Below are 16,890 nucleotides of genomic sequence, written 5' to 3'. Positions count from 1 at the left end.
ATTTTCACAGAGCTGGATGAACCCATATATTCAAAATTTGATCACACAGTTAAAATTTTTAGATGTGTTCTGAGATTCATATATATGTCTCCAACTTTAAGGGTTCTGTATCTTCGGGGTAAACACAGGTAAACACTTTCTAGCCCTTCTTCCGTGAGCCACATTGATACTCAGATGTATATTGAGGCAGCCAGATGAATTTAAAGTGTGGCTTTTATGAATTGATATCTTAATTTCCTCTATAGTCATGACTTCATCAACCAAAATAGCTAAAAAGCTGATTCCATTGAGCTCAGAGTTCAACATTAGGAAATAAGTGCTGTCTTCACTTGTCATCTGCACAGCTGATGTTTTTATTTTGAATCTGAAATTTCTAGTTCATGTTTATAGGTCTTGTCATATCTGTAGGAAGATAAAATCTTATGAGTCTAGATTTGTATAGGTTGAGTGTCTCAGGATCCAAAATACCCGAAACTGATTTCATAATCTTTTCCCCAAATCAATTTCAACTGCAGCCATCTAATTCTCAGTTGATGGCAGATCTGGCATCCTATTTGCTTAGACTAAAAACATTTTTGACACATACTTAAGGTCTCTCTTTCTCTTTCACTGCATGCGAGCTGTCAAGAAATCACCTGTTCTTGACATCTGGGTGGCTCAGTCGGTTAAGTATCTGCCATTGGCTCAGGTCATGATCCCTGGGTTCAGAGTCCTGGGATCCAGCCCTGCATTGGGCTCCCTGCTTTGTGGTAGCCTGCTTCTCCCTCTCCCTCTGCCTGCTGCTCCTCCTATTTGTGCTCTCTCTCTCTCCCCCAAATAAATAAATAAAATCTTTAAAAAAAAAAAAAAAGAAGAAGAAGAAGAAATCATCCATTGGTTTTGCTTCAAAATGTTTTCAAGATTTGGCCACTTTTTATTATGTCTGTTACTGGTATGAGTTGTCACCATCTCTCTTCTGCTGTACCCTTAATACTCTTCTTCTCTCTTTTTTTTGCCTCTCAACCTTTACAGTCTTCTTAGTACATCTCCCATAGCGATCCTTTTAAAGCATGAATCAGATCCTGTCTCTTTTTTGTATCAAGCCCCCCCGCAAAGCTTCCCATCCTCAGAGTTTATATCCCTTTTAGTGGCCTACACGACCTTATGTTATCTTGACCCATTGTTACTTTTCTGACTTCTTTTCTACTACTTTCTTTTTTTTCTTAAACAGTTTTATTTATTTTCAAGAGAGAGTGTGTGAGAGAGAGCACGAGAGAGCATGAGTGTGGGTTGGAGAGGGGCAAAGGGAGAGGGAGAGAGAGAAATTCAAGCAAACTCTACAGTGAGCGGGGAGCCCGAGGTGGGGCTGGATCCCAGACCCTGAGATCATGACGTGAGTGGAAATCAAGTCAGATGCTCAACTGACTGAGCCACCCAAGGGTCCCCTCTACTATTCTGTGATTTGATTACCCCACTCCAGTCACACCACCCTCCTTTCTATTCTCCAGGCACACTCCTGGCTTAGGGCTTTTGTACTGGCTGGTTCCACTTCCTGGAATATTCCCTCCGGAGAGCCAGCTGGCCAGTTCATTCACTTTCACATCTTTCACAGTTATTTTCTTTTTTCTTTTCAGAATTGTCTTCTTAATAACCCCCCACATTTAAAATTAAAACTCATTCATGTCCACTTACTCTTCTTTTTTCATAATTGTTTTCTCAGAAAGGTGAGATGAGGCATACTTGATAAAGAGCACAGTCTTCTCTTGAAAGGAGAAAAACAGAAACTTTCTGACAAGAATAATGTTTGAAACTTTCTTCCTGGTTTACAGCAGCTGTCCCACCTGTAAAATGTGAATTCAGAAAGCCTTGCTAATTTTGTTTTCCTTAAAAACATTTGACCTTTGGGCTATATATGACCCTGAGAGGCCAGTTTGTCTTACCTAGAGCAAATAAAGTCAGAAGGGAGATTTGTTTTCTAAGACAATGTACCTAGCTGCTTTCTGAACCAGGATTAGAACTTGGGCATGTGTCTCTCCATTGTATTTTTCTTCCATATTTACCATGGTAACTTCTTTGTGCTTTTCAGCCTTTGTCTCACCTGCCTGGATTTGTGGCCCGATGCTTGCCCGTATTAGCTTGCAGGGTTTGTAACTCTTTAGTTTTGCCTGGCATTTAATATAGCACCTCCCTGGGTACCCTGTTTCCTTCATACCACCCCCTGACCTTGAAGAGGTTGGCAAAAAGTTGGAAAATCTTTCACCATTAACACTAGCCAATTTAATCATTGGCTATTCTCTTTGCTAAGCTGTTTGAAGGGGATATTTGTGAAGTCATTGATATTAGGGCGTTCTCTAATGTATCAAGTTTTCCATAGTGGCTGTTAAATGATATTGCCCACTTTACTAGAAGAATGATAACCATGATAAAAACATACCAGACATTTATGTTGTTTTATAATAATAAAAGCAGTTGAACATACAACATTTGTGCCGTTCACTATTGGTGCTTTATTATATTATTTAATGAGTCAGGCACTATTATTATCCCTGGTGTATGAATAAGGAAACGGCTCAGAAAAGATAACTCAACTTGCTCAAAGTGGCACATCTAGTAAATGGCAGTGTCAAGATTTCATTCCAGGCAGTCTGCCTAGCTCCAGAGTCTGTTTGCTTAATTGCTTCTTTTATTTTATTGAACCAAAGCAACAAATTTATGCATTCTCTGTATTATTCATCAACACAAACATTTATAAATCGTATATATCTTGGGATTTTAGGTACAAATGTGAAAAGCTGAAAAACATTTTATTTTTCTAGATCCATATGAGAATGTTAACATTTATTTTGCGCTAATTGTAATTTTATAATTTGTTTGATGGAAAAAGAACTTTTCCCCCCTCCAATTCTCAAATATTTCCTCAATCTAGAAGTTTCTTAACTAGAGGCATTGTCCTGTAGTAGAAATTGTCCCAGGCTTGGGTTCAAGAAAGTAAGGCTCTAGACTAGGTCCTACATGTTAAGTTCCTTCTCTTAGGCATTAGTTTTTTCATCTGTAAAATGAAATATTTGGACTAAAGGATAACTCTTTTTTCTAACTCTCAGATTCTGAGATTCTACTGTTGTGAATTAGAAATTATTTTTTTCTCTGTAATTTCTAAATTCTTTATGATATACCTATTATATATTTAAACTTACTTTAAAAATCCTAAAGAATGTATGCTACAATATACTTTAAAAGTAGAATTATTTTGAAATCTAGGCATGTCAGTTGCACATGTATTTCTTTAGTCTGATTTAAAAACAAAACCCCTTTGGGGTGCCTGGCTTACTGGCTCAGACATCGGAGCATGTGACTCTTAATTAACCTTGGGGCTGTGAGTTCAAGCCCCATGTTGGGTGTAGAGATGACTTAAAAATAAAATCTTTAAAAACAAAACAAAGTCTCTTTAATCATCTGCTTTTTACTTTAGGTTTAATCCTTTTTCTTTCTTTTTTTTTTTAAGATTGTATTTATTTATTTGTCAGAGCAAGAGAGAGCACAAGCAGGAGCAGCAGGCAGAGGGAGAAGCAAGCTCCCCGCCAAGCAAGGGGCTGGGTGGAGGACTCGATCCCAGGACCCTGAGATCGTGACCTGAACTAAAGTCAGATATCTGCTTAACTGACTGAGCCACCCAGGCGTCCCTCCTTTTTCTTTTTTTAGAAAAAATCCTTTTTCGGGGCATCTGGGTTGCTCAGTTGGTTAAATGTCTACCGTCAGCTCAGGTCATGATCCTGTAGTTGTGGGATCAAGCCCCGCTTGGGCTCTCTGCTCAGCAGAGAGTCTGATTCTCTTTTTCTCTGCCTCTCACCCTGCTCTAGTCTGTTTCTCCCTCTGCTCCTTACCAGGCTTGTGCTCTCTCTCAAATAAATAAAATCTTTAAAAAAAAATGCTTTTTCTAATTATAATGAAAAACAAAGATTATTTTAAAACTGGGAAGTAGTACATCTCAGTGAAGCAGAAAATAAACTGTCTATAATCACCAAGAGACTAAGGTCATTTAATATTTTGGTGTATTGTTTCTCATCCTTATTTAATTTTTCTTTCTAGGGATTTTTAAAAAATACTTGATTTATTTATTTATTTATTTTAGAGAGAGAGAGAGAGAGAGAGAGCGAGCGTGCAAGTGAGAGGGAGCGGGAGTGGGGGCTGGGGGGGAGGAGCAGAGGGAGAGGGATAAGCAGATTCCTTGGTGAAAGTGGGGCTCAGTCTCACATCCCTGAGATCACCACCTGAGCCGAAATCAAGAGTCGGACACTTAACCAGCTGAGCCACCCAGGAGCCCCTGTTTAGTTTAAAATAGCAATATATGTTACAGAAATTTTGGAAAACCAGGAAATAAAGAAAATGAAATATCACCGATAAAGCTTATTGCCTGTGATTAACCATGATTAATATTTTGATGGATTAACTTTTTAAATTGTTCCATGCATATATGTAAGTATTTTTATTAAAAAATTGGGACCAGGGGCGCCTGGGTGGCTCGGTGGGATAAAGCCTCTGCCTTAGACTCAGGTCATGATCTCAGGGTCCTGGGATCAAGCCCCGCATTGGGCTCTCTGCTTGGTGGGAGCCTGCTTCCTCCTCTCTCTCTGCCTGCCTCTCTGTCTACTTGTGATCTCTGTCTGTCAAATAAATAAATAAAATCTTAAAAAAAAAAATTGAGACCATACTTATTTTGTATTCTACATTTTTCATTTAACATATTGGGAACAGTTGCTGGTATCATTATGAGTTCTTAAAGTATGAAATATAAGGCTCTATTAGATTTCAAAGAACAGAACCACTTAGGGGACCTTAAGCAGTGGAAGTTTATTATAAGAATTCATGGATACTAAGGAAGGCAGGAAGCTTTGCCATTGTACAGCCAGGCTTCAAGGAGCCTGGAATATTATTGTTTATGGACACAGTGCAGTCTGGTTATGAAGTTCTTCTGTTATTTTTCTCAACAGCATGTGTCCTTTGCTCCCTGATCTAGTGTCTGTCACAGTGACTTACTACTTTCCGTTCCAGCTTTTGCTGTTGCAGTGTGAACTGGCAGACTGCTTTTCTCCTCTGTCTCATAGTGTCTGCTTACTATTGGTTTCAGCTTATTCTTTACTTCTGCTATCAGATTGAGTTAGTTAATGTTGTCCAGGTTGGATGGCGTTGTTGGGCCTTGCCATCCCATATGCTGCTAACCAGCCCAGGGATTAGCTGTTCTTAGATAAGATGCCCATTTGTGGTCAGATTCACCAGAGCACCTGGGAGCTCCCAGTCAGGCACTCAGAATGACGGGCTACTCTCTAGTATACTTGGTTTTGAGTTGTACAGTGTCTTTTCAAATTGATGTATTATAATTAGTATAATTGACATTTTTATTATTTTAGAACTTTCACTGTTAAAAATAGCACTGTAACTGAGAAGCAAGAGAAAATAAGCACAAAGCAAAACAAGTTGAAATCAAATTCTTGCAGTTCTGTATTTAAAAGGTAAAATTCATCACAAGAGTGAAACATAATTCTGCCCCAAATAACAATGCATTAGTGAATTATAAGAGGCATTAATATGAGGAGATACATGGAACATGGAAGAATTAAAAATGAAGTAAAGAGGACTGGAGATTGTATGGTCTTGAATTATAGAAAAGGTTTAAATACATTCAGGGAAACTATTGATTAGTGAAACCAAACTCCCTGTTTATTTATGATAAATTACCTAGTTAATACCAAATAATAGATTCAGTAGTGATTATGATGATGGCATTATATATTATAAAATGCTTTTAAAATATTTATTTAGCAACAGTTATACATGTGAAAATTAAATCTTAATTTAAGAAATAACAAATAAAATGTATAATACGCCCTTACCAAAATAACACTGTAGAAGACTTCATTATTCGTTAACATATCTGTGCCAACTGTAACTATTTTTTTCTGATACATTCCTAGAAGTAGAATTGACCCATTAGTACCCGGGGTCAAAAGGTATGAATATGTTTTTGACTTTTATATATTATCAAATTGTATTCTGAAAGTTTCTGTTATTTTGTAAGTTTTCTTTTTTTACAGTTGAGATCACACTGTATGTGCAGTTTTGTGTTTTCTTTTTTACTTAATACTATAGTGTATGTATACTCTTTGTTATTAGTTTGCAAACTTCATTTTTTTTAACAATTTATTTATTTGAGAGATTATTTTCTAAGCTGGATTTCTGAGAGAAAAATTACTGTGACAAAGGTCTAAATATCTGTAATGCCAAATTGGTTTCTGGAATGTTTGGAATAATTAAAAGTTCCACTCATGATGCATGATATTTTCCATCGTAAGACCTCCTGCCAAATATTTTTTAGTTTTATTTACAGATTATTCTTTGTAGATAACTGAATTAGATTCTACCCACCTTGAATCTTATCTTTTGAAATTATTAAGTGCTACTTGCAGCTTTTTGGATTAATGCAATGTTAGATTATTAAGTTTGAAGAGAGTTTGGCTTCCTACCCATTACTCTTCTTTCAAGCATACCAAATTATCATTTTATATGGTAAAATTTGGCTTTTTTGGTCCTGCGCAGGGCTCATTGTACTTTGATTTAGAATAAAGGAAGTCAGTCTTTGCCGTATTTAAAAACTTTAAACTTGGAGAGCATAATAGATAAAAGTAACTAATTTATAATGCTGTCGAATTAAGGTAAAACATACATCTCATTTTCACTGCTAACAGACCCCACTTCCTGCCAAACTTAAACAAAACAAAACACTCCCCAAACTGGGACTAAGGTAGTATCAAAACTAAGTAACCTCTGTGGCATCAAAACCATTTAAGGTGATACTGGAGTTACATTAACCAATATGAAGTATGCCTTTCCTTATACATTTAATAAAATAAGATGATCTTCTTAAAACTTTATCTGTCAGTATCGTTTTCGTTGGCCTAGAATTAAACAAATAAACAAAAGCTCTCTCAATAAAATAAATCTTTAAAAAAATGAAGTTTGCAAACTAATAACATAGGAGATACATATACTATACAAAAAGCCTGGCAGAAATCAAAGGCACTGCAAGGGATGTATTTGCTGTATCCTGTGCCAAATAAGACATTCCCTACTCTTAATACTCAAGCTCTTTGCTGGGAGAAGGCATGCTCTAAGAAGGAGGACCTGCCGAAAGGAGTTGTTTTTAACTACCCTGTTGAGCAGTCTCATGAGTAAAGAAATGTGGATTAAAGTCTGGATTGTGGTAGTTTGAATAATGAATGAAAGGTGAGATAAAGATAGTAAATGTGAGGACTCTTTGAAGATACTGGATGGGAAGGAGAAGAGGTAGATGCCCTCATACATTAAGGGAAAAGAAAATAGAGCTTAGCTGGGTGGACTTACAGGTTGGTTTGTAAGGAGCCAAAAGAGAGGGAACAATATAGTGGATTGCAGAGGAGACTGGAGGGGATGCAATCAGGAGCAAATGGTTTGCTTTTAGAAAGCTTGCCTCCATTGAGAAAGATGGTAAATACACTGAAGACACAGGTAATTCTAACTGGGGTGAAGACAAGAGTCTAAAGTGTCCTTAGAGAGTAGGAAGGTGTAGTGAAAAGAGTTAACATAGCAGGCTCCAGACTGCTGCGCTTAGAAATACTTGTTTGCAGTGTTGGCTCTTGGCTGAAATCTGGGAACTTAGACTTTAGGAGGGTCTCCAGTATTCCCAAAATTGGTAAGAACGGTTCACTGAGCCTAAACAGTTTGAGCAAACCATGTGTTTTATACTGAACATCTGCCTTCCTTCTGGGAATCTGGAATTTTAGTATAAGTTAAGTAGAGGGTGCATGTTTACCAGTTCCTGATAAAAGCCTTGGGCACTGAGTCTCTAATGAGCATTCCTGGTAGACAGTATTGTATACATGTTGTCAAAACTAGTTGCTGTAAGAATTAAGCACCTCCTTGTGTTGTCACTGAGAAGAGACTCTTATAAGCTTACTCTTGGTTTCCTCTGGACTTTGCCCTATGTGCCTTTTCCTTTTGCTGATTTTGCTTTGTATCCTTTTACTGTGGATACAACTATAGACTGAGTCATGTGAGTCCTCCTAGTGAATCATCAAACCTGAGGGTGGTTTTGTGGATCTCTGGCACGGAAGGAGTGACCTGGAAGGCTGAAAATGATGGTTGGGATTTGAAACAATGTGATGGAAACAGAAATCATGGGCATCAGAGGAAGAGAGAACAATGGTGTGGAAATTTGCAATGATCTGTTAGTGGAATGTAGACATATTTTCTGTTTTGGAAATTGATTAGTTTATTCAGCAAATATTTATTGAGTATCAGGCATTGGGCCAGATGTTTAGGGTATAAAGATAATTAATATACCATACCTACCCATAAACAACTCATTTATCAGTAGGGAGTTAGGCTTGTAAACATAATTATGATATGTGATAAGGACTGTGATGTAAGTCTTCTGTTGTAGGATCTTGTTATCTTGAAGTACCATGTAGAAGGTATTCAGCGGTTGTGATTTGAATGAATTCTCTTTTCTTTAAGTACTAGTATATTTGAAAACTTGTAATAGGTAAGAGTAAAATAGGTTAAGTTTAATGTATTTTATCTTGTCATATTTGCCATTCTTTGAAAAAAGTTTAAATCTTTTATCATTTCTGAAGCAATTCGTGTTTTAACCATAATTGGTTCTTAACCATAATTGGTTATGGTTTTTAACCATAATTGAGGAAATAGGCGCAGATGTAGATATAACACATGTCTACATGTCTTCGTTTTCTTTTATACCATCTAATGGATTGACAATAGGTATTGAATGGTAAATGAGACAACTGTTGGTAGTGCTTTGTCAGTGCTTACTTTCTTCTTTATTTCTTCTCTCCCTCTCTCCTTCTATTTCTCCCTCCCTACTTTTCCCTACAGTTTTACTTCTGATTTTATTGCCTGTGTGTACCCAGGAGACCTGTTAAAATTAAAAACCATTGCTCATCTCCACTAGTAACATTCAAAGCTAGGGAAAAAAATATTAAAATAGTATGCTTTGAAGTTAGTTTTTAAGGCATAGGTGGTAGCTCAAATATTTTTAAATGAATCATTTTTTTCTTTAGTGCTGGTTAACTTTCAGCCTCTTATCATTTATTTATTATTTATTGTATGTCATTAAAACTGAAAAAAATTTTGGCTTTTTTTTTTTTGGATCCAACAAAAGTTATATTTAAGTATCTCAATTTTTATTTCTAGGTGCAATGAGCCATTACCAATGTGTCCTTGAGTATTTTGTTCTTTCCTAATAACTTACACAAAGAAATAGTCAAGTGCCCAATCCATCCTCATGATTTTTACAAACATTTAAAAGCTTAAAGATACTAAAATGTACTACATCAGTTCCATTTCTTTGGGGTTTCATATATAACAAGTGTTGTACTTCTGAGTTTAAGTAGGCAGGCAGCTATCACATTGTTCCAGATGTTTTTTAGCATTTTCTGGCTGCAACAACAATATGCTGGTCTCAGAAAATGCCAGCCGATGAACTTGCATTCTTAGATATGTTATGGCTTTATTGACTGTTAACACGGGCTCTTGACCTAAAGAATAATCAATAGCAGAGATCGTAGCTTTCTGGTACTTAGTTGGAAGAATCTCGGTAATTTTTACAAAGTTGGATAATTGTATTTTTTTCCATTACATTAATATTTTGTTTATAAATAGAGCCCCAAAGAAGTAATTTTTCTGTATTTTCAGCCTCTTATACAAAAGTTTTTATTCAGCTGCTAAAATTGCTTGTTACATTTCATACATTGCAGATTACAGTGTTTTTGTGTTTCAAATTTCCATTGTTACTTTGTGTATCAAGTAGAATCTGTTTACTTGACCTTTGATTAAGTTAGATGGCTTTTTTCCAACAATGATGTGTAATGACATATTTTTCTTCTTTTTTTAAAAATAGATTTGGACTGAGCAACAAATTTGAATCAGAATTCCCTTCTTCATTAACTGGAAAAGTGAGTGTCTGTCATTTACTTAGGTACTATTTATATACTTCAAAAGTAAAGTCTTTTCCTAACAAATTATAAAAACAATTATGTTAATGAGACATGCTTATTGACATTAATATTGCAGTGTTGTTATTTCTTAAAATTTTTCTTTAGGTAGCTCCCGAAGAATTTAAAGCCAGCATCAACAGAGTTAACAGTTGTCTTAAGAAGAACCTTCCTGTTAATGTACGTTGGCTACTTTGTGGCTGCCTTTGTTGCTGCTGCACATTAGGTTGCAGTATGTGGCCAGTTATTTGCCTCAGTAAAAGAGTAAGTTGAATTAATATATTTTAATTTAAATTTAGAAGTCGACAAGCAAGTCTTGCATTCATCTAGTTTTTATTTTTTTGTATTGAACGAGTCATATGATGCTGAAAACTATAAAGAATGGTCTGATCCAGTAGAGGAGTGATAAAATAAATTATGGTATGTCCACATGCTGTTATATTAAATTTAATTATAAATTTCATTCATAATTTTTATGACCTAGGAAGTTATGTAAGAGTAGAAGAGAATACAACATTCTCTCTCTCTATATACATTCATAGTGGTATAGCATAGTGTTTGAGATGCTGGGTTCAGATCTACCAGTTATCTCTGTGACTCTAAGCAGGTTTCCTAACCTCTTTAATCTCTAGTTAATTATCTGTAAAATGGTAGTATTCACCCACCTGCTTGAATAGGATTGTTGTAAGTATAAAATGAAATAATGTATGTAAAGCTATTAGCAAAATAGCTCAAAGTATCTAATAGATATTGACTAATAGCATTATTACTAATATTTATGGTAGTACCCATAGAAGAAATAACATGGTTACAGTGTTTATTTCTAGTTGGTAAGATTATGGGGAATTCTGGTTTCTTTTTAAGAAATTTTTTCTTTTGTATTTTACAAATTTTCTGAGATGAGTACATAATGATTCTGTAATCAGAAAAAATGATCTAAAGAGTCATAATTTTGAGTGCTTATAATGAAAAATTTCTGAGATATGCGTAAAGATATGTCAAATTGTTCTAGATGGAACACATTACATTTTTGTTAAAGTTTTAAAAAATTGTGGTAACAGTTTGTATAAAAATGAAATACTATTGAAAATGAATGATTTGTGTGGCTTCATTTCATTTTATCATCAAATAATGATAGAAATATGGAAAAGCAAATTCTGTTTGTCTCTTGATTTCTGTAAGTAGTATATTCCTACTGAAAAAATTTCACTAATACATTTTATACATAAGAAGGAGATAATGCCTTTATAATAGGATTAATTTTGTAATATTTACTGTAATACTCATATTCATTTTTTCTCCAAAAATATTTCTTCTTTTTTTCTCCATATTTCTGACCACATCCTCTTCAGATCACAATTTTTTTTTTTTTTTTTTTTTTTTTTAATTTTCAGTTGTCCCTTGAAATTTGCTGCTCTTGGAGTTTGGATCCTCTCACTCCCTCCTGCTGTTAGGGCGTTTTCATTGTTTAAATGACTGCTGTCTTAGGGTGCCTAGACTAGAGAAATATACTTGGTTATATACCTGACAACAGACTCTCAAAACTCAACTGTAAGAAATAACTATTTTAAATGGGCAAAATAGGGGCACATGGGTGGCTCAGTTGGTTAAACATCTGCCTTCGGCTCAGGTCATGATCTTGGGGTCCTGGGATTGAACCCTGAGTTGGGCTCCCTGCTCAGTGGGGAGCCTGCTTTTCCCTCTCCTTGCGCCTCTCCCCTCTACTTGTGCTCTCTCTCTCTCTTTGAAGAAAATAGATAAAATCTTAAAAAAAAAAAAAAGTGATTTCTATATCTCACTTGGTTGGCAGTTTGCTATTACTTAACCCGAGAAATCATAAGAATCTTATTTTAGAAATCTGTGTAATCTAGCTTTTTTGAGATTTTGAGATCCTTTTTTTTTGTTTGTTTGAAGATTTATGTATTTGTTTATTTAGAGAGCTAGCAGGGGGAAGGGTAGAGAGAGAGAAAATCTCAAGCAAACTCCCTGCTAAGGGCAAAGCTCAGCATGGAGCTCGATTCCACAACCCTGAGATCACCACCTGGGCCAAAATCAAGAGTCTGATGCTTAACCGACTGAGCCAGCCAGATGCTCCTGTTTTTTACTTTCTAAATGAGAAAACAAGATATTGCAATATGTGCACAACATAGGATTTAGAAAACAAAACTTAACTTTCTATTCCTCTGCATGCATTTTTAGTAACATAAGATCATTTTTCAGATGATTTCATTAAATTCCTTTTTATTTGAATCGTAGGTTAGATTGATTTTTTTTTAGGCTATTCTCTATAGTTTCGGAAAGCACATTTCATTTAACAGTGTAGTATTCAGTCTATGGTCTCTCTTTGTATGTATATAATTAAAATTTATGTGGACTTTACAATCTAGTGAGTGCAAACAAATATAATTATTGTCAAATAAAAAGCTGTGCATTTCTGTGTCTTGGGTGTAAACTATTATATACCCATGGAGAGAGTGACATTTCATGCATGTATGAAGGTGTTAGTTACCCTGAAAGAAGTGGTGCTGTGTACAGTGGGAGCAGGATAATTTAGAGCAGGAATTTTTAACTTTTTATTTGTCATGGATCCTTTTGGTGTTCAAGGGATGCCTATGAACCCTCTCTTAAATAATGTTTTATTTGTATTTTAAAACGTTTAATGTATTTTATTTATTTATTTTTAAAGATTTTATTTATTTATTTGGCAGAGAGATCACAAGTAGGCAGAGGCAGACAGAGAGAGAGGGGGAAGCAGGCTCACCACTGAGCTGAGAGGAGGGCCCGATGCGGGGCTCGATCCCAGGACCCTGAGACCATGACCTGAGCCACAGGCAGAGGATTAACTTGCTGAGCCATCCAGGTGCCCCAAAATGTTTAATGTATTTTAAATGTATTAAATGAAATCCACAAGATTACAAAGGAAGCCAGTTATATGAAATAAAGTTAAAGTACTAAAACCCCTCAATTAGGGGCGCCTGGGTGGCTCAGTCGGTTAAGTATCTGCCTTCAGCTTGGGTCATGATCTTAGGGTGCTGGGATGGAGCCCCACCTGTGGCTGCCTGCTTAGCAAGGAGTTTGCTTCTCCTTCCCCTCTGTGCTCTCTCTCCCTTTCTTGCTTTCTCTCAAATGAAGTCTTAAAAATACGATCCCTCAAATATATTATTTGTAAATGTTTATTAATGCATACAAAATAAGATAGCAGAGAATCTATGGTAATATAATGTGATAGGAAAAATCTGATTTCTGTGAGTGATAGAAATAGAGGTCCAGTTTATTCTACCGCAGTTAGCTACATACATTCGTAACCTAAGGAAATTATACCACATTCCAGTTAGAGGTTAGTGAAAATGAAGATGAATTTTTGTTTCATCCACTTTCATAGATTCCTAGAATTTTATCTAGGTATTGCATGTTAAGAGTAGGAACTCTTGACTGAGAGGTACTAGTATAAATAAAGCCTAAAACCCTGCCTGATCATTTGTCCTCATTTGTGATGTAGAGTATGGTTAGAATTGTCTCAGATTCTTAAGACAGATCAGGACCGAAAGCATACTTTATCTGCAGGTCAGCATTTTCACCTTCATGACATTATTCAGGAATTTCGGTAACTAGATTTCTGCCTTAATTTTGAAATCCATCTCCCAACTGAGTGTCCCTTTTTATGAACTGACCTTGTTCTGGAGACATTGTTTTTAAATCTGTATTATTATTATTGTTCCTTCTAAATTACCTTTCCTTTTTAAAAAAATTTCCATAACCTATTTTTGAAAATTATTTACCATAAAGCAAAATCCACTCTTTTTGGTATATAATTTTATGCTTTTTGACAAATGCATATAGTTGTGTAAAACCACAACCAAGATGTATTACTGTTCTCTCCAAAAAAACTTCCTTGTACTGTACCCTTTTCAGCTCTTAAACCCTGACAACCACTGATCTATTTGCTTTCCCTATAGTTTTGCCTTTTCCAGTTTGTTATATAGATGGAATTATACAGTATATGTAGCCTTTTGAGTCTAGCTTTTTTAAAATCTAGCTAGTGCATTTGAGATTCATCTATTTTGTTGCATGTATCAATAGTTTACTTATTTATTTTTTGCTCTGAGTAATATTCCATTGTATGGATGTGTTATAACTTGTTTATCCATTCTCCAACTGAAGGACATTGGGTGGTTCCCAGTTTTGGTGATTTTGAATAAAGATGGCATAAATGGGGCTGTAATAATAATAATCTTTGAATAAAGATGCTGTAAAGGGGCACCTGTATGGCTCAGTTGTTAGGGATCTGTCTTTGGCTTGGGTTGTGGTCCCAGGGTCCTGGGACCGAGCCCCGCGTCGAGCTCCCTGCTCAGCTGGGGGCCTGCGTTTCCCTCTCCCTCTGCCTGCTGCTCCCCCTACTTGTACTTGCTCTCTCTCTCTGTCAAATAAATAAATAAATAAAATCTTAAAAAAAAAAAAGGTGCTATAAATGTTCACATGTATGTTTTTCTGTGAACATAACTTTTTTGCTTTTAGGAGTCAGGTTGTTGGATCCTATAGTAACTGTATGGTTAATTTTCTAAGAAATTACCAAATTATTTTCCCAAGTGGCTCTCCCATTTTACATTCCAGCCAACTGCATGAGAGTGCCAGTTGTTCAGCATTTTTGCCAGGACTTGGTATTGTTAGTTTAAGGAATTTTAGTCATTCTGATAGATTTGGTGGCATCTCATTCTGGTTTTAATTTACATTACCCTCATGACTAATGGTATTGAGCACCTTGCCATTTGTAAAACCTCTTTGTTAAAGTGCTTATTCAAATATTTTCCCTTTTTTTTTTAAAGATTTTATTTATTTGACAGAAAGAGAGAGAGAGGAAGCAGAGGGAGAGGGAGATGCAGGCTCCCTGCCAAGCCGAGCCCGAGGTGGGGCTCGATCCCAGCACCCCAAGAACATGACCTGGGCCGAAGGCAGATGCCCAACTGACTGAGCCACCCAGGCGCCCCTATTTTGCCCATTTAAAATAGTTATTTTTTTACTGTTGAGTTTTGAGAGTCCTTTTCATGTTCTGAATATAAATCTGTTGTCAGGTATATAACCAAGTATATTTTTCCAGTCTGTAGCTTGTCTTCTTATTCTCGTAATGTCTTTGGCAGAGCACAGTTTGATTTTGATGAGGTGTGATTTATCAGTTTTTAAAAAATAGATTCTGTGTTTGGTGTTATATCTAAGGATTCTTTGCCTAAACCAAGGTCACAGACTTTTTCTCCTATGATCTCTTCTGCATTTTACTTTCAGCTCTGTGACCCATTTTGAGTCAGTTTTTGTATACTTGCGAGGCACAGGTTAGAGTTCATTTTTTCTGCAGATGACTATGGGTTATTTAGCACCATGTGTTGAAAAGACTGTTTTCTTCCCTGATTTAATTGCCGTTGGACGTTGACAAAAGCCAGTCAGCCATATTTATGTAGATCTATTTCTGAACTCTGTTCTATTGATCGCCATGTGTCTCTCTTGATTTTAATACCATGTGGTCTTCTTTACTGTAGCTATATAGTAAGTCTTGAAATTACATAGGGTGTATTCCAAACTTGTTCTTATTTTTCAGGATTGTTTTGTCTATTCTAATTTGTTTGCCTTTCCATGTAAATTTTAGAATCAGCACACCAGTACTATGTCTAAAAATTTTTTTTGATTAGGATTGAATCTACAGACCAGTTTTCGGGAAAATTGACATCTTAACAAGTCTTCCCACATGGCATATCTCTTCAGTTATTTAGGTTTCTTTGATTTTTTTCATCAGTGTTTTGTAGTATTTCATGTAGGATGCAGATCATGCACATATTTTGTTAGCTTTATATGTATGTATTTCTTTGTACTTAGGGCTTTTGTTAATGGCAGTGGTATTTTTTAAATTTTGATTTCCAGTTCATTGCTAGTACATAACAAGTACAATTGATTTTTACATATTAACTTTGTGTTCCGTGACCTTTCCAAATTCACTTATTAAATTACAGAATGCTTTTGTAGATGCCACAGGATTTTCTATGTAAATAATAACCATGTTGTCTGAGAATAGTGACAGTTTTATGTCTTAGTTTCTAATCTGCATACCTTTTATTTCTTTTTCTCTCTTTTTTTTTTCCACTGGGCAAGACTTCTAGTAAAATGTTGAATAGGAGTGATGAGAATGGACTCTGCTTCAGTTCTGATTTTCTCTATTGTTTTTCTGTTTTCAACTTAATTGATTTTTGCTCTTATTTTTATTATTTCTTCTTCTTGTTTTGGATTTCATTTACTGTTTTTTAGTTTCTTAAATTCAATGCAGAGGATATCGATATGAGAGTTTTCTTTTTTATATGCTGGTATAAGCATATAAAGCTGAAATTTTTCTCTAAAGCACTGCTTTGACTGCATTCCATATTTTACTTTCATTCAATTCAAAACATGTTATGATTTTCCCTGAGATTTCCTCTTGATTATGTGTTGTTAAGAAGTGTGTTATTTAACCTCCAAATATTTAGGAATTTTCCAGACACCTTTGTGTTACTGATTTCTAGTTTAATTCTGTTGTCAGGGAGTATACTTTGTGTGATATCATTTTTTAAAATGTGTTGTTTCATTTTATGGCCTCAAACATAGTGTGTTTTGTTAATGATGTCTTTACAGTTTTTGTTTTTATTTCTGCAGCTTTATTGAGATGTAATTCACATACAGTATACTTCACATATTTAAAGTGTACCATTTGATGAGTTTTGTCTTATAATTAACACCCACATACATGTATACATCAAAATAGTGAACGTCTTCATCACCACCAAAAGTTTCCTTGAATCTTTTAGTAATTCCACCCCTCCCCCCAACCTCTTCTAGGCAACTGCTGTTCTGC

At 35.5% G+C, this 16,890-nt stretch overlaps 1 protein-coding gene across 2 annotated transcripts in view; it reads left to right on the top strand.

The window, feature by feature from the left end:
• CHIC2 (cysteine rich hydrophobic domain 2) overlaps positions 1-16,890 on the top strand; it is a 56,240-nt gene that overhangs the window by 9,778 nt on the left and 29,572 nt on the right. For both annotated transcript variants that reach the window (XM_080796481.1, XM_080796480.1), the window contains exons 2-3: positions 9,929-9,983; positions 10,131-10,286. In XM_080796481.1, the coding sequence (XP_080652607.1) occupies positions 9,929-9,983; positions 10,131-10,286 (211 nt within the window). The remainder of the gene's footprint in view (positions 1-9,928; positions 9,984-10,130; positions 10,287-16,890) is intronic.

The sequence above is a fragment of the Martes martes genome (assembly GCF_963455335.1).
Source record: "Martes martes genome assembly, chromosome: 2".
NCBI classification, from domain to species: Eukaryota; Metazoa; Chordata; class Mammalia; order Carnivora; family Mustelidae; genus Martes; species Martes martes.
This window is presented reverse-complemented; position numbering and strand designations above follow the sequence as displayed.